This window comes from Phallusia mammillata, chromosome 5 (assembly GCF_965637545.1).
Source record: "Phallusia mammillata chromosome 5, kaPhaMamm4.hap1.1, whole genome shotgun sequence".
In the NCBI taxonomy this organism is placed as follows: domain Eukaryota; kingdom Metazoa; phylum Chordata; class Ascidiacea; order Phlebobranchia; family Ascidiidae; genus Phallusia; species Phallusia mammillata.
This window is the reverse complement of record NC_137256.1, coordinates 18,564,613-18,589,978: the sequence shown is the minus strand read 5'-3', so window position 1 is coordinate 18,589,978 and position 25,366 is coordinate 18,564,613. Positions and strand designations below refer to the sequence as shown.

Genomic DNA, 25,366 nt, shown 5'->3' with positions numbered 1-25,366 from the left:
ACAAATTGTCATGGTCGACCATTAGTTTTCACCAATGCTAACCCAGACACAAAAGTCGTGCGGTTTCGTGACTAAGACCAAAAGGAGTCTCCTAAACGTGACCTAATTTCCCGTTTTACGCCACAAAAGCTCGACGACTAAACAATCCACGATATATGACCACCTTGAGTTTACACCCCTTTCGTTTCGCCCACACCCAAACTGAATCACTGATATTTTAGAGAAATTGGATCTCTTATTTTTGGGCGTTTGTTAAAAACTGTCTATAGCCTGCATGGTCATCAGCACTCAGCAAGCGGGTTTGGAGCTACGTTTGTTTGATCAACCATGGCCTTTTAACAAATGTATGTTGCGTTGAGAATTTGAAACGTTTAGGCGACTACCCGAAAAGTTGTTCCACTGGAGTGCACAAAGCAGGTTAAAGTGGTGGTGGTATACATGTTCAAAAAGCATTTTCGGCTTTTAAGCACCATCTAACAACCCGTAAACTTGCCACTAACTAGCACAGCCGAATTCCCGCTATGCGATGAACACACGATACAATGAATAAATCCCTTTCGCGCCACAGTCCGGGGGTCATTAGCACCGCTAGTCCAAAACTCCCACCTGCGTCAAACACGCCGTGTTCCTTTGTGACGTCACGCTCGCGCACGAAGTCGCTAAGGTTTTGGTTGATGATGACGTCACCTCCTCTGACGAGACTTGGTCTGGTCTCTTCCAGTTGTAACATGTTGTATCTTTGAGTTTCGAAGTTCGTGGTAAGTCCAAGGTTAAATCCAACAGAGTAGCTGCCAATGTTCCGGCGCCTGCAGTCGGTCGCCGTTTGTAATCCTCTGTAGCTAAGCTTTTCAAATCTGTCGAAACAAAGATTGAGATTTGTAAAAACTCATGCGGCAAAATTGAGACCGAAGTCCCGCAGACGAACAGAAAAATCCTGATACTAATATATCATTGAAAAACTTATCAAAGCATACGATATGAATGCATCCTTTAAAACACTTGTTTCTATTTTCATTTAAATCGGATCTACATAAGTGTAAAGACTTTTTGGGCGCTCCTTGTCTCCCAACTAACTAGACAATAAAGTTAACGTTAAACACTTGTAGTTTAACATCAACAAGTCACCAACTACTGATAACATAACCTGTCTGTGAACCTGAAAACCACAGACTTTGGACGAACTCCAGGGGTTTGAGTCTAAACATTAAACAGGCGTTTTACGTCTTTCCTGATACAAAATCAAGGAAGTGTCAGCCGGCGTAAATTAAGTGGCATCATGCGCTTAAACGCGACATCAGTTGCTAGGCTGTTTTGCGGAAGTTCTCGCTCGCAAGTTTCGCTCTGTATTTGCGACCTAGAATGTATTTGGTTGGCCTGTTAATAGTTTGCAGCAGTTAACATGCACACCGAAACTGAAATGAAGCTATTGATATTTGCGACATTTAAACCTGGTTCAAATAATGTCGAAAACTGCCAACGAATAGAGTTAAGCGTTTTTACGAGTAATTTTATGTGTAAGTAAATATTAACAACACTATTTGGGTCTAGTTACATTAATTAATATTCCCTTCAGTGTACAGACCAATCTGAAACAATAGCTTTCAACGGAATTGTAACTAAACTTGGTTTTAAAATCATGTATCTACGGATACTTAAGTCCCTGCGTATTTAAATAACTTGGTTTCACACACATAGAAAAATTCGAAGCAAATTACAGACCAATTTTGTTCTCAACAACAAGTTAAGAAAAGCTACTCAACTCAACTCAAAACACGAGGCAGTCACTCAACGATTAATCCGAACACGCTAAACAAAAAACTTCTCCCACTGGACAAATTTCAGCAAAAAAACTAACAAACGTTGCAAACTCACTGTACTCATAAAGGTTATGTATCTCACCGCAAAATCTGATCTCTAAAAAAACCCAACGGCAAACACAAACACATTGCGTTGGTCAGCGCTGATTAAATCAAGTGATATTCAAACGAAGACCCAGACCGCCACGCACTATACCAAGTGACACGCGTAAAAAGAATTCGCTTTTTTCTCTTCCCGTTGACTTCTCGCAGTCTCTACTGCGTACGCGGTGTTACTACGTCACTGCCACGTTCCTTTAGGCGCCGACAGCAGCTTTTACGTCATCGCTTTCTCCTAACATGCAGCATGCGTTGGTTACGATCGAAAACATTTCCACGATTCAGGGTCATGTGACATTTAGTTGCGTAAAAACGTATACCCTGAAAAATGCGAGAGTTTTTAAAATCAGTTCTAAATTGCCCAGGAACTCGTAATCTTTGATCGCTGGCTGTGGTAAATAACTGTGGCTTATGTAAATATGGGCAAATTTGGCTTGTTTAAATATAAAACAATTTGAAATAGTGTGTTTTAATCCGATGATATAAAATAGCCCCCTTTTTAGGCATCATCGATATAAACTTAGATTATATCCTTTTCGCCAAATGATTGCCAATGAGATAAGTGTATCATGCAATAATTTTGCTTTGTTCGCTTAAAAGTATCTTTTTTTAATTTTTACAGCACCAACATTCCAGTGCATGAAATCAATACTTTTTTTACACAATTTAACAAATTGCTGTCTGAAAAGCTATAGCAATTTTTCACACACGAAACGCGGTTTGTGATAATTATCGAACCTGTTTCAAAGCAGCTCATTGTACTCTACATAAACTACCACAACTGTCAATTGCCTAGCCTCAATAACAGAGTGTGCAGCCACCAGTAACAACAGGCATGTAATTATATCGCAAGTTTGAATAACACGAACCAATGCGTACCACAGTTCTAGATGCGCCGGCGTTTTCGGTTAAACCTCGGGCAAAGAATCAAGCGATTAATAGGCAGGCGTGGCACGCGTTCAGAGCCTTTTGCGCACGTTAAAGGCTGAACTAGCTCTTCTGCGAACTGTTTGAGTCTACTCCGTTGCGGAATGAACACAGCAACAAACACTAACGGCTGAAATCCGATTTGCAGGAACTTTCCGCGAAGACAGTCGTAAATCATGAGATCTTATGCATACCGAAGTACCTCATGTGTTTTGCCTTGTAACAGATGCACATAGCTGCATGTATGCTTTAAAACAAGAGTTTATACGATTTTTGCCTGTTTGCATTTAATCCTGGTTTTTGGCAAGACTTCTTTTTCGCCAAAACGTTTAAGTGAATAAAGAGTGCATTGCGTCTAATTGCTGTGGTATAGCGCTTGTTTTACCGGGATTACCATTTTCCGGTTCGGTTTAACCTAACAAGTGAATGAAGCCAATAACAACGTGATTCACACTTGATTGCGAATCATACTTGTTACGATAGTTTGTTTACCTCTCTCGCTTTATGCCGGAGCCACATCATACATTGTTTTCGTACATGTTGTGTTCGCATCCAAAATGCAATGCTTACATTACTGTAACGTGTGCAAAGTAATGCTTAAAAATGACGCTGGAACCGTTGACAACATCGTTTTTGTCAATATTAATTGTGGTTTTTATCCTACGGTTTCAAGCCTGGCGAAAGTTTAGCCAATTTTCCACCTTATAAACTCACAATTGATATATTTTACCATTAGAAAAACATAGAACACAAACATAAATTCTGACAAGCCAACATATTTGTAAAGACTGTTTCTTTTTGAGATCTTTGAAACCGAGAATTGTGTACAAACATAAATACTGTCAAAATACAGTACCAGGGCACTTTGTTACTTACAACAAACAACTCAACAATCGCTGCAGTTACTATCGGTTGTGCAGTTACGACATTTTTACCTAGTACTTCATCAGCTTTGCGCCTACAACCAATCTGGACGTTATCTGAGCACACGGCGGCACAGCAGTGCCCGGATTTCATTACAGAACAGGCAAGCAACTTCAAACCGCTGTGACAAACCCAAACATTGCCAAGCAGGTTGCCCAAACAACCCATACGCTTCACATGCAGTCAGGCAAAACGCTTCTACCCTTTACAAAACGACAACTTCGAAATCCCGAGGAGCTATGATACCTTTGCATCCGTCTGTGCCCGCTCCAAGCAACCAGTAGTTACTTCATTCATGCGGTGCTAGTCATGCATGACAATTCACGTGGGAACATACGTAACAATAGACGAAATTCGAATTCAATTTTCCTGCCTATTGTGATTCACTATTGAAGTTTTTTGGTGTAATTAAAATTACTTTGATGCTTTGTAGACAGTTGTTTTGCGCGTGATGTGAAGATTAAAGTGCATTCGGAAGGAAACAGTCTATTTGTTTGATTGTTTTCGCTATGCCACGGCAAGATTATATGGATTACCCAGCAGGGCATGGCTGACCATCAAAACGACCGAATTTTCTGTTACTGGACCCACCCTAGAGCTGACATCGTGGGACTATCTTTTGTGGTTAGTGCCTATGTGTAAACACGGTTATTTGTGGACAGTCGGATTTTGCCACTAAGTTTGTAATTCCGGTCTATTTTATTGGGAAAACCACTAACATCCTCTCGTCCAAGGTGAGTCACATTCAATAGGCTGTTCACATGGAACTTAATGCGTAAATCCCCTGTGGTTTAAATTTGCTGTTTGTTTGAACACGATGTTTTGTACTAGCTCAGAACTTTACTCTGGTAAGTCACAAACATTATCGTAATAAGAAAATTCTAAACTGCCTAACTAAGCAAAATATACATCATTAGCGAAACTTATTGCTATCAGAATTCTGGTAAATACTTTGGAAATGGACAACTGACTCATAAACGCCAATATGACTACGAAGTCATTACTGCTTGCTTATTGACCATATGTGTGAATGGCTTTTAAACTTTTGGCGCTCCGGAAGCCATAAAATTGGCTCGGGAGTCCGGATTTGTCAACTTGTGTTGACCCACACTTCCACAAGGCATGCGATTTACACAGTAGGCCAAAACCAAACAAAAGTGGCATTGTACACGGAATATCGAATCAACAAAGATCAATGTAATATGAGAGATTGCATAGTCAGGCCGTAAAAAAACAGTGTATTTGTAAGTACTTAATGATCTGTATTTGACAGCCATATGGACACTACTAGGTTATATTACCTGTTTCTGCGCACAAATCTTGAACCAGTCGGATTCAAGTGCGAGAAATGCGCAAATTTTGACTGTGGTTTACGCTTGACTTGTACACCGGAAATTTTTGACGCGTTCAAGTCACAATTTTCGCCATCGGCCCAGTGATTTCCTATTCACCACAACACACCATGTGTGGTCCTAAATTTACGACTAGCTTGCAAAAGCATTTGCCAACACACCCTTGGCATAGACCCTGAATGCGACTTGCGATTGTCCTGTATCATTTTGCAGTATTTGACATCACCAAGCTCGTTCGAGAACCAGCTTCAAGCTGCCCGGATACAGGTACCTTTTACCCAAAAGCTTTATACGGTGACAGTGCGCTTTACAAAAATATTTGTATTTTAAGAAACTGCTGGGTCAACTTTGGTCAAAAGTCAATAGTACACAGTTACAGCTACTTGCCGTGAACTTACGTTGCCCACCCATGCAACAGATTCGACAATAAATTGTAAAGGGCAATATACAATTGCACTGTATTTCGTGTATCTCAGGAGCGCCGCAGGCAAATTATAATAAATGCGATTTGCGTTCGGAAACCTTTAATTACAAACCTCTAGTATAGCAATTACCTTTTTGACGTGTAATAAGCATTCTGTTGCGTGAAATTTAATTTGCATGATGCCTTTTGGTTGACACTACTATGTAAATAGGTAACCTATACTTAGAAGTATTGTGAATCAAAGCAAAACCAACACTCAATAAGGATGACAATTTTGCACTATTATTTCCACTACTTAAACCATTTACATTTATAATGAAATTCCACTTTGTAATTGAACGTAAAATGCTAATTTAAATCAAGATGTGTACAAAGTTACTTCTATATGGCGGTTAACTGCCTATAACGCTCTATAAAATCGTTATTTTAGTTATTTTCTTTGACAAATCTGCCTCGCTAACTGGTATCTTCAAATCTATTTACGTCTTTTACCATCATAATGTACAAAAATGCAATTTCTGCTAGAATATTTTCATCTGACAATAAAACATTTTACCATACATACGCAAATTACCACCATGAATACTGCGCAGGCATACTGTAAATTACACATACACACACGAACGCTATGATATGGGTTATCGAAACTGGTAACACACCTAAGCCGACGCTCCCGTCGCTTCAAACCAAAACCTGATCACTCACAGAGCAATCTGTCAACACATGTATCTTGTCAAACGGCGCAGCCTCCCGGTATCATTTCCTACAACAAGTAACACCTGCTTCAAACCGAAGCATTGTGTTCAAGGCAATTAGATACAGCTCAAGTCTGTGGCGCCATGGCAAAGCATCTATTGTTCGAGCGGTTTCAATGAAATAGGTGGCTGGACTTTGTTGCTGTCTGCAATGTGACATGACGTGTTAGGTTTTCTTGTCAAACGTTTCGGTGATTAGAAACATGTTTCTTCACACTTTTTGTTAATTAGGAACGTGAAAATAAATCTACTCTTGCAAGTGAACCGATGTTTTTTTTCTAATTTGGCACTGTCATGAATTGCTACAGTTGTTTTTGATTAAACTCTTAACCCTGACGCAATTATAGTGGACTAATGACAATTAGATTCAAACAATTTAGAAAAAATAACTCTAGCGACTGAACAAACTTATTGATAACTTACTTATTATCCACTAAGTGCACACACCTGTAACACTATCATACACTAAACTCGGCGCTTAGCGAAATTCACACACTACTTAACACTTCGTAATTATCTAAAATTTCCCTAATACTCATCACAAACACCGCATATGGGTTAAAATTGGATTGAAAAGTCACGTCGTTGCTGAAAGTCTGCTACCAACACCCCACGATCACAAAGCATCATCCAGGAACGCCCTGTTATTTAGTGCATTGTGGTGTATTCGGGCGTAAAGCCTTGTCAGAGGACGCTGTTTTACGCGTCCGGCTAATTAAAACGTCAGTTACGTCATTAACCAAGAAGGGCGGGCCTTTTGCGACGCACAGTCTTGTAATAATCTTTCACGCATTTTCACAGCATATGCGAAATACGTGGTTTGCCGGGTAGTTTTACGTCGATGCAAAGATCACACATGTATGTTTGTTGTACTGTGGGGGTTAAAAAAGTCTTAATGCGTCAAGAAATTATGGTCTACAACAACGTTAAATACGTCACATTATATTGTATAATGCCAAGAATGCATAAAAATCAAGGTACCGGGCCCATTACAGATTGTACTTGCTTTCATTAACACAGAGAAGCGCTTTTGGTCAACTGCCGGCATTTAGAAACACATAAATCTGTCTTAAAGAGGTTTAATGACCGTTGGATGTGCACAATTAAACACAGAGTGCTATAAATTTAAATCACGAGAGAACTTGAATTCTCATTTTCTAACGAACATACAATTCCGTACATAGGCCTTTCATTGTAGTAAAACAAATTCAAATCCGTTTTACACATCGCTATCCTCATGTTTAGCGCTATGGTGCGAATTACTACGTACGTCCGTTATAGCAAATTGCGTCATTACAAAATGACCACTTCTCAGACGCATTTACATTGTCTTCCACGAAGAAGCAATTCAAAGGACAGCCAAAATTCTTTTGAACTCGGCTTTACATTGTACCACGTGATCACAAATCGGTATAAATACTTGAGTTGCCATTTTTGTGATGCCCATATGTCCAGCATGCATGCCAACGCTGCCGCAATATCTTGCACGAATTTGTTGCTATTTCTGAACACTAAGGTGATGCTAAAATGACGCCCTATTGCAAACTGTCTGACCACGAAATCTATAACCTTCAGACTTGTCAAATGCAATCTTTAGATGGCATTTAAGAATGGATGATAAATTGTATGTGCACAAATTACAGGTACTTATACAAACTCTAAATTGCAAATAAAAAGGATCAGTGATTTGGGGATAGTGCAACACATTTCTTTATCACTGACAACGTACCAATCCACACCATTGATATTGTGATGCATTTACGTTACCTGTAATCACAACAACAGTTTCATAAAAAAGTCTGCACTAAAGCAACCACGTTCTACATAGGAAGTTAGTTCTCGGTCAGCTACATGGATCACTTGTATCTAAGTACCTCACGATAGGAAACATGTTATTTACAAGGAAACTTTAAGCGGATTTTGAAAGGTAAGTTACCCGCCCAAACAGGGAAATTGTGCATAAATATTGCACAACAAACTAAACTGCAAATATCCGCCCTTTCATTTGACGTTATATGTGTCACAAGACAGTAAAGATCTGCAGCTGTTGAACTTAACGTCTGGTCACGAATCAGAAAGTAACGCAGGTCACGATCGACTTTTGACGTTAAAGGTACTTGCCACAAATCGCGACAAACGCAATATCCTACAGCCAACATACGCAACATCAACTGCATATGACGCACAGTCAGTGGCAGAGTCAACGAACGGTCGTGGCACGCGTACAGTGGTAAAAATAAATTTATTCCCGCTTGAGGTCCTGGTTCAGTATTAAGAACGTCACTTTCTGGCAATTAGGTGAAGCGTCACTTGGAAACATATGCGAATGGTTCCTTAATTGCTCTGTTTATGCCCAGCGAAATCAACCGCAATTTTCCGATGAAAATCCGGTTTCCACTAATTCCAGGTCAGATTGATCTTTCGCTGCCCTTATACAAATCAAAACTTGTCGCGTTTTCAAAAACCTCACTATGCGGAACATACACTGACCTCGGACCTATGCCGGGGTAAGCAAGTTTCCATGAAAATCGTTCAGGAACAGTCAATGAACTCAAAAAAGCATACTTGCTCTGCCTTTCAATTTAGCTATGAAGGATTTATGTCCTTGATTAAAAAACAAAATTCTTGCACTGTTATTTTACTAAATAGTGAACTAAATACAGTCGGTTCGTTATCTCATTTATATAGCATGCCATATGCTTAAACTTGGTATCAAAAAATACAGCTAACCTACATCGAGATTGGGGTAGGTAGGTGAAGGCTATAATTTTATTCAAATTTCAAGCTCCCTTCGCCTAGGACACAGACTAAAGCGTATTTTTACTTCGTTTCCATGGCAACTGAACATATGTAACAAAATACTTAATTTAAACAAATTTGTGTTTGCTTTTAAAAAAGTTGGGTTAAATGTTATGATTCCTAGATATTTTTGCCTCGGGTCTCCTACAACTTTACACAGTCGTAGAACATACTACGTATTAGATTGTTTCTTGTATCAACTGAAGGATCACAAAGGTGACAAATCAAGCGATTCTAATGCTTAAATCAAAACAGATTTCTAAACGTGATTTGCTCCCGCGGTAAACACGCTCATATAATGTTTACAGTCATGTCACATCATTTTGACGTGAGATTTACAACTAGACGTCGGGCTAAATTTATCTCACCCATTAGAACCAATTACCGATCTCGTTTCTATGAAATTGTCTGCCACTGGCTGGTTTGCCTTAGCGTTCTAAATCTGGACATTTAATAGCGGTTTTATTTGAATCGTTCAAGTGCCTGGCAGCATGAGAAAATATTAGAATTTCGTGTTAAACCGGCACCCATTAGCACTACATAAGTAACAATGTAGAGCACGTGTTTAAACTGATAGTTGTGTCAAAAAAATGTTCTGTTTGTTCCAAATTGAATTTGACTAAAATAAAGTCCCTGCTTTATGTCAACACTTAAACCTCTTAAAGCAAAAAGTAAGAATTGGGATATGATAATCTAAGTTACTCCTTTAAAGTGTGTGTTTAGTTACCGTTCAGTTCATCACTTTGGGAGTAAACGCTTATAGAATTCATGCAATACTGTAATTATACTGTCCGTCGTACCGATCCACAAAAACACGGAGACATATGCTCAGTTGTAAATCAAACCCTATTTCAGTCAAATCAGCAACTTGTTTCTGCCTTTCAAACCGTTTAAACGCCGGAAATATAAATCAACGCCAAAGGCCGCCGACAAATCGGAAGCAATCGAATCAAAACGCAAAAAAAGGCGAATTACATTTTCAGCTGGCTTTACGCCGAAAAGCAATTCGTTGCTATATTAGTACGCAAAAATCGGTCACTTTCAGCCGATGTGCAGCTGCCAGTTGTCGACTAACGCACACTGTGGCCGCGCGTTAGTGACGTCACCATTGCTCTCGGAAACGCAATTTCCGTCAACAAGTAAGAGTTAAGAATGCAGAAAAACAGGAAACAGTTGCAAAACATGCGCAATGCACGGAAACATTTTACTTATAAACTTATTGCGTACGTTTCGTGTGATGCTTTACCGATGCGTTTGGTATGAAACCGTTACTTATTTCTGTCTTTGGCCTCTTCCTGTACGATAAAACAGAACAGTTTACTTTGCTAGGCTCGGTTGTTCACACTTTTGAAAAGGTTAAGCAGCAATCTTTGTGCACCAAACAATGACATGTTTCTGCGCTATTTTAATCGAACTGACACTATCCTAAACTCGAAACGATTTCAAACACCTCTTAATATCTTCTTTACGCTTAACCCTATTTGAAACATCTACCTTATTGTACCCAAACCTGCAAAGTTACAAAATAACTCTTGGTCAAATGGCATACACATCTGGAATTCATCACATTGCAAAGCCAGAAAAGCAATCTAGCCCCTAAAAACCACAAGTATTGGAAACGCAGCAGGCCTTCACTTCATTTCTGTAATCGCATCTATTACACAGACATGTCTGCGAATGGAAAAATCCCAGCATCGACGGTTTTAAGACGGATTTTCCGAATGATAAATTTTATGTGTCGAAAACATTATCTGATGTGATAAGGCTTGCGTGGTTAAAAGCATTCAAAGCCCTATACAACTGCATAAGTACAACCGAAATCGGAGGAAATTTATGTAAGCGATAGGCATACAAGGTTGATCGAAACCTGCAAAATCCCCTGGTCTATGCTTTATCAATTGGATACGAATTGAGGTTTATAGGGTTCACTTTAAAAACGGAAATCTGAAATAGATTCCCGGTACTTTGCTCGATAATTTGTCTGTTTTATGAAACTGCGTGTTGTGAGAAAAAAAAACTGTTCAGTCCGCGAATTATTAGGTACACCAAAAATATTACAAAAGGTTTGAGAACCACCAGTTGAAGTAGATGTGACACAGGTTAAACCGCAAAGAGGCAAACTAGATCCGTTCACTGACGTACCAAACCGGTTTATATGAAGCTGTTCCCCACGTTGTCCTAAGATCTTATCTTACGATGCGCAAACTACTGTATATATGCGCAACAAGGGAAGCGTACGGTTGGCCAAGTACTGCAAAGACCCAATTGAAATTCCTTGTCGCCTATTTGATACGTTGCAATTCAAAATCACTGCACCAATTCAAAGGATGGGCATCGGTGATTTTTGCCACACAGACTGTAAAGATCCGGTTAAAATTTTGCTACGCTTGTAAATCGCGTTTTTTTTAAAGGAGGTTTAACCGTAGTTATAAGTCTGGGCGGGCTTTTGGGGTCTGCTTTGGGCTTAAGTTTGAATCTAACGAGATTATTCAGGCCTAACTTCACACACGGACACTTTTGTCTCCTATTTGATGCGCTGCAATTCGAAATCGTTGCACAAATGCTGACTGTGATTTTTGTCCCACAGACTGTTGAAATCAGGATTTTTTTTCTTTTTATGTAAAGACTCGTTTAACAAATTTATACTCGCTTTACTGTTGGAAACAGTTTCCGAAATGTACGAATACGTGTTTGTACAATGTAAGCATTCAAACGGTATTTATACAATATTGTTTCCAGAGACGTATTTTTTGCCATTTGATTTGAAATATAATCATTGAAATGAACAAATTGCCGATTTTGACCACAAACCGCAATTAACCACAATGGGACTTATTGGCAAGGGCTTAATTGAAGGTTCTATACATCAGGCATTCAACAAATGGTTTTCCGAGTTTCAAGAGCTAACATCCACATAGTAACAGCACACGGCGCCACCGTACCCACCCTGAACACGTTTCCTGCTTTGGTTGGGCTATTCAACTAATCGCGTAAGCGATTACCGGCTCCAGCGCTGCCTTGACGCCCTATCTGGCCCGCTAAACGTTAAACCACCGTGTTTAACCCTTAATTGCTCGGCTTGGGCACAAATCCAGGCCTGGGTGTACCGTGGTATTGTGGCGGTCAAGTGCATAAGTCGACTGTACCATCGGCCTGGCGCCGGGCACAGGTTGATTTGTAAGCTTCCGCGAAACGCATAACGCCGTGCTGGGAAAATACACCGTGCTAAACTGACAATTAAAGGTAATTGGTGCCGTGAAAACAAGCTTCAAAGCCGAGCCGGGCGTGAAATGCTACCTTGTAGCTACAGCACTTGCAGCAAGACCGCGTTCTGCCTTTAATCGACTGTTACGAAGGCATTGTGGCTCTTGTGTACTCAAGTGTTGCCTTGATTGGTTAATAACTCGTTGCCCGCGCCGACCGTGTTATTGTATCGCAGCGGTATGACGGACGGCGGCATACAAGTTACGTGTACTGTGACATTAATCCCTTATTAAACAGCGAGAGGTCCATTGACCGATTGGTCATTTAATGTCGGTAATTCGGTAATTATGTTAACCTAAAGTAGTGCTCAATGACTCTATATACCCGCACACAGCTGTATAAGTCAGAAAAGAAAACAAGTTCTAATTTTGTGCAAATCATGTTATACACACACACCTTTTTGTGTTATACCAATACAAATGCGCCTGCAACCGTTTTGCATGCTTGGTCAGTTAGGCATAAACTATTATTCAGTTCTTTTCCTATTTCATGAACGTTAACATGATCATCAAACCTGCATATAAAGTCCAAACTTCTCACGGTAAAGAAAAAAAAAAAGGTTGCACCAATGAACATACAATTATACGTCTACATCTCCTTTAACCATGCAACAAGAATTTCTGAACGGCAAAGAATACTTGCATATGCTGCCCATTGCAATTTGGGACAGTTTACAGTTCAAATCTGCGCGGAACACAACCACCACATTTCCATTGACCTCGTTCCCTTATTTGCGTTTTTATCATAAGCTTTTCCAATAACCAGAATAGCTGAAAACTGTAATGTGAGCAAAAGCAACACTAAGTGGACCTATGAGCAAAATCTCGCAAATGTGCCAGCGACACGCCTGCCTCGTAACGCGCAATTGAGACAGAACACAAACAAACAAACAGCCACCCCCTGCAGATCAAGACGACCCAGCGGGTCGTTGTTTGATTTTTTCTTCAAGTCGGTCGCAAATCAGGCGTTTAACTTGACTTCACACAGTTACGGGCCGGTTGCTGTGAAGTTTGTGCGAATCTTTGTGAAACTAAAATGATGGCGGTGAAGGCGAGCAAATTTGCGCAGGCGAAAACACAAATAATGGAGGGCTATATGACACGAGACTTGTCACTGTTTATTTGACATAACTGGCAAACTTCAATTGCATGTTTTCATGAGGATTACTGATTCTCCATGCATATATCAATGTGTATTTGCATGTTTTGTTGGCTAAAAAGTAAACGGTATTTGTGCTTTTTGGGCAAGAAATATAAGTTCTGCTTTGGATGATGCAGCAGCGAATATAAGGAATAAGTAACAGCTTACTGAGCTTTTGACCTATTTTGGGATGCTCTCTAACTGAGAGATACACAATGCAGTTGCATTTTCGGTAAACACAAAACATTGCACAAGATATCTCCAGTGCATCAATTTTGTGATGCTCATTTGTTTGTTGTGGCTTTATAAGGCACGAGAGGTGTCCTCCGTATATTACTGACTCAGTTTCGTTGTGTGTTGTGTAAAATCTATGAGTTTGCTGATGAACAGAAAGTAACGCTATACAAGGCAATAAATAAAGCTATACTTTCTAATTGCTTGCAGATCTTGATTAATAACTGTTTTATTGATGATATTTTCGGCACAAGTATGATATATAACATATTGTCAAGTTTATCATACAGTCGATCAAAAGCGGTTTCATGCATTAGTTTTATCACGAAAAACCCTTCGAAAGTGAAAACTAAAGCGGGCCTGGGGGATATATTAGGTTGTGTCCAAAATTGTACCCATTTTTATCAATAAACTACCAAAAGTTGATTTTCTACTGCAAAATTTAACAATATTGTCAATATGATCAGTCACAGTTAGGCTAAACACAAAGACAACAATAATTGCAAAATCATATTATCTTTCTACATCTGCCGAAACAGACAGAGTTGTGATTATTATGGCGCCCATACCACTTCATTCTGTCAATCCCAATCTTAACGTATCGATTATAAGGGCCTCACAAAGGATCACGAAGCGCTGTCTTAATAGCTCGTAATTGCTGAATAAATATTAACTCAGTCGTCTGCAATTTGCCAGTAACGACTAAGCAAGTATCACCCGATACCCAGTAATATATATGTACTCACACCCCATTCAATTGCTGGATCGTATTGACCTGTGAACGTGCTATTAAACAGCTATCACTATCTAACTGTCGATGTGTTGAAAGTAAAGGTATTAACTAATTTCTATGGCCGCGTTTGACGTAACACTGCAAGTCGCGTTTGAATCGAGAAGTGTCAATCAAAAGGGTAGTTGGGTTTGGCCATTGAAATAAAATTAAATGTGTTTTTTAAGCATTACAGACATCAATTCATGTGACTTGAGAAGGGTGGCGCACACGCATATATGGATCATGGTATGTTGACTGTAAGCTTGGAAAATATCAAATTAAATCGCCAAATTTGCACAAGACAAACAACTATTTTACGCAGCACATTAAATACAAAGTTCTACAAGTCTATACTATTACGAATTTGTAGAGTTAAATACCGTATATGTCCTGGACTACGAAACAAAATATAAATGTTACTAAAACGCTGCATTTCCATGCACTGGTCATTACCACCAAATGCCTAGCCATGACCGTAATAACCTTGGTTTGTTCTTGCTCTACAATCTACACTAGTGGTTCTCAAACTTTTTAAGCATGCTGCGCATTAAACAACTAAAATTTTCTTCCGCGGCACACTTCGCAGGTAAACATAACAAAAGTTGTTCAAAGAATGTTAACTTTCAACTTTATTGTGGTGCTTTTCATTATCAATGACAAAAATATGCTTTTAAACTTTGTTATGCACACCAGTATTTCGCCATGAAAACACCAGGGAATGTTTGCACTTTAAAATACGAAATGCTTCGTCACGGCACAATTGACAATCTCTCACGGCACACTCACTGATCTACATGCTTAAAACGGATTCCTAACCTTTTCTACGTAATGGCGGTTTTAAAAATATCTAAACCTGAAAAAGCATTTGCCTTAGTCTGTTTATAACGCTTTACATCCACAAAAACAACTTTAAAAGGATTCTACGAACGTATTTTTTATCACGTCACTACATTTTGCGGTTATTCCCCTTGCATAATGCAGCACGGTCAGTTGACGTCACCAGTCACCGCCCATGTAAAATTCATCGTCATAATAACAAAACACTGTCTTTCGGATATTACGTCATTTCTGCAAAGGTTGACAAACCTTTGGCAGATACCAGTAACGTAAAACAACTAACTCGTCTTATGTGTATACACATATTACTCTATTCAAGGAAACAATAAACACCACTCTTATAAGGAAACTTCAATCAAAACTGCATTCTTAAGTATTTCAACATTAAATCTGCCTTCTATATAGAAAAAAGCAATACAGTAAAACTGCCGACTTTTGCAAACGTAGTAACGCAAATGGTAACAGATAAAACCGTGTACAAAAAATATGCAACATAACTTCAACACCTTTATGAATATTAATCCCTGCACGGTTGTAGCAACGTTACTACCGTTACTAATCACAATCGCCGACACTCGAGATGCCGCACTTACTAACTTCGCCACTCTAGCAAAAGCAGCACCGAAGAATTTGCTACTAAAGAGGGCTCCACAGCTTGCCAACTATTTCGTCGTTTAGACTCGCGGCATTGTTTGGTTGACCCACTTTTGTGCCGCTGGGCCCAGCAAGCACTATCCGGCATTGTAATCCATTCTCGGCGATTCTGTGACGGTACAATATAAGGGCACTTGGCCTATTGTGTGGCGATGTTACTAGTTGTATTTAATTGCACTTGAGCTGAAGTCTTGGCCGAGCACAAAGGCCTCGTTTTTGGGTAAAATTTTAGTTACAATTGGAGATAGGTAAGGAGATAGCGGTCACATGTGCAGTTAGATAACTTTTGTTAAACCCCCAATACAGACTTATCAAACACAATTTCGCGTTAAATTGTACAGATCAAAACAGCAAAACACACGAATCGCACATCATTAGGGACTGGCCTCAATAGTTGCCACACAAGGATACGAATTGTCCATATTTGTAAGTGGGTTTGACGAGTCCAATAGCGGCAAAGTACTTTTCAAGGCATACTTATGCTTGAATATTTGAAGGTTATGACTTTTTATGCTTTTTGTTGTGTATTTTAACAAAACACATCACATCGTGTGGGGCATGAAGAAGAAGACGTATGGGGCACAGGTTCCGTATTTTATATGGAAAACTTCGGTAAATTTATAAGAAAGAGCTTGGAAAATGCAAATATTAAAACACGTCAAAGGTCACCATTCAACATGCTAGAAAATTTTGTGTACATACTACAGTTAGGAAATAAGCCCTGAAAGACAATTATTAATCACTATCTGATTGTGAGTTGTACTTGTTGCTGGGTCAATTAGCCAACACATTCACAACCAAATAACAGTAACAAGTCCGTTGTAAACACAGCAATGTTTTAAAAACAAAGTGCAACCACAACGTAATTAATGATCCCTATCTAATTGCCATGATGCTCAATTATATCCACGTGGTATCAGTGGCCATTAATTATTGTCGGCTATAATTGTTTTTTAGATTGTTCTACGAGATTTTATTATTAGCTGTTTGTTATAATATAAACTTATTATTTGCCAAAGATAGTAGAACTTTAAATTGCATCATAGCTCTTTTTTACTTGTACGGTTTCAAAAGCAATTAAGCTTGAAAGTTTTTACAATTTGTTAAAAAACATCTAAAGAGCGGAAAAGTCTACAAAACATAGTACATTTTAACTGCTTAGAGCGGATTGTGAAACCTTTTAAGCCTAAATCGAACTAGAAAGTTCAAAAAGGCTATAAAGTGCGTTTTAATTTCCTGAGAAACCAGAAAAACACGCAAATACAATCACATGGGCTCGTGTAACTTTGTACGCTGGTAATTATGCAAATAACATCTTAATATACTTTTGATAAATCAGCGCAACAGGCACATATATGCATTGACTTGTATGTAGAATAGCTGAACACAACATAAAGAAACAGCATACAATGTTTATGTTAATACATGTCACGATGATTTATGCACTTTAATTGGTAAGCGTGCTTTCAACACTGTTGATCTTTCCAATGACAAATGATTTCAATACGTCACCACGGCATTAGTATGTTAATGTCAAATGATCATTATGTCAAAAAGCATGGGTATACTTGTTAAGTACAGTGTCGTAAAGATTCAATATATATCCTACCAAAAACTCTAATTACTGTTAAAAAAACTCAACCTTACTCAAGTGGAGTAAAAAATGTTGATGAAATTCAATGAATTATACGGGACTGGGGGGTCTTCACCTGCCTATTTGATTTATTCGTTTTTTGCGACACACCAATGAACTACCAGGGTGGTCATTCACAAAGAATAGCGGTTTTGGCTTGAACTAGTTTGTAGCAAGGACTAGAACTTAATTTCGGTGGTCTCTTAATAAAGACTCACTGGTGAATGACATGAGACCTAAGTATGAAGATTTGTTTTTAACACTGGCTACGTTCCCATGCTTATGTGTTGAGAGAACGGTCATTCACTCGTACAACTGATGACCTTTTGGTCCGTTTCTATCCTGACACAACCCAAAAGCAGTTGTTTCTAATACACACACAGCATTTCCAATCATACCAAGCAGGAACAGCTCGAATATTCCCTTATAAGTCCTTACAGTACTCGTCCCTGTCTAGTTTGGCACCAAGCAGGCGGCCTCCATTACACCATCTTCGGAACAGAAATAAGTGTAAGGTGATACCCTGGGCTTGCGACCGTTATATGTCAAACTGACGAGGCCTTTCATCTTCTGCTGGCTGAAATCCGTTGTGGTTTTCGGGTGTGTGACTTACACGTGTATTGTTATGTACAAAAACATGGATGTCAATTGTGAGGTAACGTGGCGTGTATTGGTTGGATTGATGTGTACAAAGCATTTAAAAATGGCTTTTCAAGTTACATGTTGCAAGGGTGCGGGAAAAATAATTTAAAGCCCTGGAAAAATTCCGATTTTGTGTTTTTTTGCAATGATCGTTCGTTTTAAAATTAAATAAAGCAATTGATATGTTGATAAAACAAAGTGTGCTGTTTACCTTTCGTTAAAAAAAATTATTAACATATTACCAATTATTAACATATTACCATACATTTAACAAATGTACACAAAACAAATTTTGGTAATTTTATGAATACATAAATTGGTCCGTTTATGTATTAATATTAGAGATGCACCGAATATTCGGTTTGCCGAATTTATTCGGCCGAATCGGCCACTTTTGCAAAGATTCGGTTTCGGCCGAATAATTGGTTGCGATTCGGCCGAAACCGAATCTTTTACGAGCACCCATTTAAAGCGTTAAACGTGTCCTTTCTTCTTAGTACCAACGAAAATCGCGTCAATCATTATATTTTTTAACATATTGACGCTTTTCCCAGCACTGCAGACAAAAAATCAGTAATTCATTGTCGGGTTGGCAATCATGCTTGAGGCAATGTTAAACCCCATAGAACTAAAATAAGGTTTCGGCCGAATCGAAATTTCGCCGATTCGGTACATCACTAATTAATATTATATCTGGTCTTTTTACCATATAGCTTAAGCCAAAATAATTTTAGGGGTTTGGTTTTTTTTCAAAAACAGCCGACAGAACTAATTTTTCCGAAAACCTTTTTACGTGTCAAGTATTACCAATGCCACCACACAAATTCTGCTTTCGAAAAATCAAGTTTTAGTATTGACTTCAACGGCGCTCGACTTATTTCAAAATGACGTAATGTAGGTTCAACTGACGTTACTGACAATCGGTGGAGCTGAAAAGGGGCCTGATTTCTTTTCACGGCTATCTAACCCCATAGTTCTTTCACAAAAGCCCGAGTTAAATCACTAAAAAAGGCAAAACAACTGATCATCGGAGTTCCGTTCCAAAGTACCAAAGGGTGATGTAATGTATAAAATGGCACTGGTTGTAACTTTACACCAAGCGAACGACTTTTAATCGTGGGATTTTCGTGGGATAAACAAATTAACAAACAATTGCTGCGTTAACGTACTATTGTAGCTCGTATAGGAATTTTATTCACGTCGTTTTCGGCAACTATTTTGAGGATTACCCGTGATACCAGTAAAGTACACTAGAGCCTTTTAATAATTTGTTGGTTAAGTTTGCTCTATATTTATAATTCGAACGTATATGTTTCTCACCCACAATGGACCAATATCCTCGATCTAATTATAACATAAACAAAAATACAGCATAAACATTTTTAACCAAATTTTGAACACCCCAGTGTTCTAATCTCTACTTCTTATTGACTTGACACCTACGGATCGTTATACCATGACCGCATATTTACAACCAAAACACGTGGACATATCTTGAGCAATACCTAATTTGTTACGCATGGTTAAAAGTGTTTTGCTCAACGATTTCGCGAAATAGAATTCCTACTCCAATAGCTGCGTTAAAACCGTGTTTATTGTTCAAACACCGAATGTGGCACAAATCACCGATCAACAAACCGTAAAAAACATCTCAAAGGGGAATTTCCGCACTTGTTTACCATTAGACCTTTGATTTCGAAGGAGTTTATGACTTGTGTCGGTTAACTAATAATTTCGTGACAACCAATATAACCTGTCCCATTTAGGATGACCTAATTGTGTAAATTCTTCACAAAAAAAGTTTTCTTGGCTCACGAACGGGGCCAAGTCGGTTTTGACTTGTGACATCACCGTTACCATATCATAAATGACGTCATTTTTTATATCTTGTAATACTTGATATACTATACTTCAGGTGTGGCCAACACGTCGATCGCGATCGACTGGTCGATCGCCACTAAATTCTCCACAACTAATCAAACGCTTATTAATTGAAAAACAAATTAAATATTATAAAACAGCACTTCTGTCATTTTGAAACAACGCACACATGTGTAATAAGACAATACCTAAGTAATTGTCACTTTCTTTGTTGCGTAACAATTGTTATTTTGGCACCAAATTATGTCGTAACAACTACAATGTTTGTCGTCACAACTTGAGTGTTTGCTTTAACGAAGCTGTTGCTATTGATTGGGGAGATTTAAAAGTTCCCACTGACTACTTTGATAAAAATTGTGTGCATATGCGACGTTTTATTGTTGTAATAACTAGGTGATGCTTGCCAACAAAACTCATGACCATAAATATGTGGCAATTGTCAAGCAAATCGCATGAAAAAATTTGCGTTATTGCTTTGTGTTAGTGTCAGCCTAAATTACGACTGATCAGTCGATCGCGTACAATTAAGAAAATTTTCGTCGATCTTAACGACTGGCAAGTTGGCCACCCCTTCTATACTTGATACACAACAATCAAAAAAGAGATTTTGCATACGTTTTAATTGTGTAACAAATCAACACAGTTTTGAAGTAAATGTACAGAGAACAGAGGTACAACTAGGTATTTATATTGAAAACACCATAAATTTCGTTTATCTCAGAAGGTCATGGCGCTTCTAGATTCTACAGACAGCATCCAGAAATCCCCTGGCGCCCATTTTACACATACCAGTACATCTAGATTAATATTTAATAGCCTCGGAAGCGTTTTATTTTGTAGACATTTATGTTATCGACCACTGAAGCAATGAGAAAATCACCATTTAAATGTCAACGCACATTTCTCAGACTTGTATTTCACATGATTTCAACACCAGAAATTTTGGTCAACCTTGGTGAGTCACCACATTGGCTTGTCAGCCCAGTGGGAAGAGCCGGAACGGTTATGCGATCACCTGTTTAGCGTTGTTTTGTCCGATTTAAAGCGGCGCGCTAGACATTCCGTCTGCTTTCGATCGGTCATGGTAAAACGAAAGGGTTCTGGGCGTCGTGCTTTAACATACCACCCTATTTTGAATAATTGACTAAATTTCACATTGTATTTCATTTGGAATAAAAACGTCTAGCCTGGTATCTACGCTTGTACCATGGACCTTTTTGGCATGTTATTTTGTCATAGTCTGGGGAAATAAATCAATGGAGCCTATATAACTTCCTAGGACCTAGACAAACAATACAAACTAAGGGCCTTTTTAGCAATGTAACTTTATCCGTTTTTTGGTATCTTTTTTTACTTTTTTTAGTACGTTTCAGATCGCAAATCGAGTACTACCCTTGTTCATGGGGCAAGTTTATTTCTGCTATATAATACATTTTATTACGTCCAAGAGAGTATCAAAATACGAAGTTTATACCTTAATTGGTCTGATAACTGCATTTCTCTTGTGTAGTATAGCGTTACAATCGTTAAAAATACGTACTTTTTAGTCTGCAAATCACCTACTAAAACTGTGATGAATAAATAAAAATCTATGAGACATAGAACGTTTCTACCCCATTTTGAATTCATCTAAACAGAACGAATGTAAGAAGAAACATTAGTTCAAAGTAATTCGTAATTTTTTGCGTTCTGTCAAGCGAAAAGTGGGGGTAGGCGTTACCACGTACGCAATTCAATGAGTGTATTCAAAGCTAATCTTGCGTAACGTGCTGTGATCGGTCGCGTGTCGACGTGGTAAATCAGAACCTCTATTCTCAGGAATGTGATTGCAACATAACGAACGTTACGAACCAGTAACACATATATTGAAGTTTATAAATGCAAAAAAGTGTCGAAATATACTGACCGGCGTTTTGCATGGGGGCTTGAGTTGGTATTTACTATTTACCAATAGAAAAACGCCCAATATTGCTGTTAAAAACTTAATTTTATCTTGTCCCAATATCTTGGCCACCTAGTCCATTTTGTGCTATTAATATTTAGCTCGAACGTTTTTTGTAAAAGGTTTATGTTAAAACGCCGAATTCTGTTTGAATAAGGAACTGTCGATGCCACTTAGGCGGAATATAGATTATATGCCAATTGAAAAATGAAACCAAAACTTTGAAAACAGGAAATGAAAAAACTTATTTACGGAAGTTGTTTAATCTGAGGCTCTTATCCCGATACCACAAAAAAACTTGTAACAACTTTAACCCAAACCAACCAAAAAATAGACTACCCAATAAAAAAGTTCTATGCCGGTTCATAGGTTACCGATGGTAATTATTTCTCAATTTCAATCTTTTAACTATATTTACCATTCAAACATTCATCTTGCTCGTATTGATTTTCGTTGAAGGCGCTGGGAGAAATTTTCTTTTGTCAGGATGGGTAATTATCATGCTATACTCAAAAATTATATACAACGTTTATATGAACCCAACCTAAAAGAAACAATGATGCCGTATGATATGTAGTTTGTCACGAAAAAAACGGAACCTGGTTATTTCTATATCCCAATGACTCCGAATTTAAGATTGTATTCTTATTTAAAACAGCTATTTCAAGAGATTCCTTGGCAAACTTTTGACATGTGTAAAAAGTATGTCGACATTTTAAAACACAATTTTCAAATCAACCAATAATAATTAATTAAACAGAAACCAAAATAAAAGAATCCAGCTGTATATAACAAAAACGCATTACCCAGCAGATGTGACCAAATAGGCTGCACCTGCCGTATCCCAACAGTTAACATTTATTTGTCACATGCACAAACACAGACCAACCGGCCGCTGTGCGTTCAGCTGTGACGGTCAGTGCGCAGTCACGTGTCCATGACGTCACGGCGGTTGTGTTTCGGGGCCGACACAATTGAATTTGAGTGGAACAATGGTCGAGACCAACTCGGAGATATTATTGTCCCCATTCTATGCTTGATATTGTTAACGTGCCAGGGAACAATACGGAAGGATAACAGGATTACGCTGTGTGCGTGTGTCCTTATTGTGTTCGATATACCACAATGGTATTGTTTATTAACTAAACTTTAAAAGATTGTCATAACAAGGTCAGAATTTGAAGGCGTGGCGGTTTACACTAAATGTTCCCAATTCCTAAATTCCATATTCGTGTAATTTTCCGTTACTTTTTCGATGGATAAAACGCAATGTTGTTAAGGTCAGCATTTTTGGGGCCGGGCGTCTTGAATGTAAGTGTTGGAACCACTTCCGAAATTGTATATTCGTATGTTCTTAATTAAGTTGTTTCAATGTTTTCCAAGTTTTATGGAAACACGATTTTTTTAATCATTAGTTAAATTTATATTATTTTCCTGACATTTCTGATGCATTGCAGTTATGAAACACACAAATATAAAATGTGCTATACATTGCGGTTATGGTTTAAATAGGGAAAATAGTTTTAGTTGTTCATATCTTACACCATGCGTATCGTTAAATTTCCTGCAGTGTTTTATTGTATTTCCGTAAACTGATTTTCAGGAGAAAGTTTTTTAGGTCTATAACACAAACAAAAAACTTTGGCAACAACCAAAATGAAAAGGTGGTTTGATGACACAAACTACTTCACGAGGTCTTAGCAAACTGGACAATAGGGCAAGAGAATGGTCTCCAGTCGCGGAAAACAACAATTCAGAATCCACACACACATCCGATGTTTGTCAAATGAATACGAATGTTCAATAGAACCTTGATAAATCATCAACTAAAACGCCCAACTAACAAAGCACGACTATAATACTCTTAAATATGCCAAAATTTGATGGGAGAAACGAAAGTCCAGCGTTCTTTTTCACCGCCCTGAAATTTTCAAAGCAAGCAAACTTGGACACCACTAAACAAATCCGTTTGTCAAACCGACGCCACACAAAAGATACTCGTGCCGAAGTAATAACAGCTCTGTACACGGTCCATCACATAACTAAAATTCCTTAACGCCGCCATCCTTTGTTTATGTGGCCCACCTTTGCCACTTGTAAGCACACAAGAAAATTTATATCCGGCGACGCTTTGCTAAACGTGCGCTCGAAAATCCAATGGTCAAGCCTAAGTACCGAGGCCATTTGAAGGCTTTAATGTACACAGACGTTGGATGATCCTAGGCTTAACCGAACGACGTTAACACTAACATGGAGCATAATTTGTTGCTGTGTTTAGATTCTGGTTAGACTTTGTAGGTCAGGTATAGTTTTTGTGTGCGAAGATTTGAATAACGATTTTATAGTATTTTGCGGGATCAACTTTAAGTGCAAGTAATTGGTTTGCGCCGTTTGAAAACGGTCATCGCGTGGGTGGTCACTGGTCAGCAATGATAGATGACTGTTATGAACGAACGCTGTGCACATAAACGTAAAATTTGATAACTACGGGCATTCCAGTTTTGCATGAATGTGAAATGTATCTGTAGAGTTAAGTTAAAGAATAAAAGTTTGATTTAAAAAATAAAAGCTGAATTGTAAAATGCAATGCTGACATTCGTACTACATCAAAAACAGCGTTTTAGCACCATCATGCGGCAGATAAAACATGACTTTTTGTGCAGAAAAAATTGTCCCTTTTTTATCCAATATCCAAAGTAGTTTTATGGCTGTTTTGAAGTTTCATAACCAAGATTTTATACCCTTTCAAGCAAATGATAAAACACCTTTCTCTGCAACACACACTAATTGTCACCAAAAAATAATGTCATACAACCTGAAAATAAGTTAGTTAAAATGAAAATTTTACGTATAGCGAAAAACCGTTCAGTCAACTTCCACTAGAATTTTTACCTAATAACATCTTTGTTAATTGCTAAGAAACCGATAAAGCCATGTACAAAACGTCTTACCGTTTCGACAAGAATCCCCTTTTCATTGCACCACTCCTGTTACATCGCCTTGGCCCAATGAGAATCGCATATAGAAAAGGAATAATGCACATTGCAATGCATATTGTGTACAAGCAGTGGAAACTATGCCATTCCAATGACACCGCAATCCATTTTAGCAAAGTCACGGTAATGACTGTTGGACGAACCACACAGGCCAGCCACGACTCGAGAGGGACCTGTAGCGACATCGCGTGGTTAGTTGCGGAAATTTTACCAGAAATGTTAGCCTATACACTCATGGAAACTTTCAAACATAACTGACGATGGTAAACGCAAT

At 38.4% G+C, this 25,366-nt stretch overlaps 1 protein-coding gene across 5 annotated transcripts in view; it reads right to left on the bottom strand.

Moving 5' to 3' along the window:
- LOC145228557 (uncharacterized) overlaps positions 1-25,366 on the bottom strand; it is a 32,388-nt gene that overhangs the window by 4,144 nt on the left and 2,878 nt on the right. For all 5 annotated transcript variants that reach the window (XM_080093636.1, XM_080093641.1, XM_080093637.1 and 2 more), the window contains 2 exons: positions 25,048-25,265; positions 607-854 (listed from right to left, as the gene is read on the bottom strand). In XM_080093636.1, coding sequence (XP_079949762.1) covers positions 607-854; positions 25,048-25,265 — 466 coding nt within the window. The remainder of the gene's footprint in view (positions 1-606; positions 855-25,047; positions 25,266-25,366) is intronic.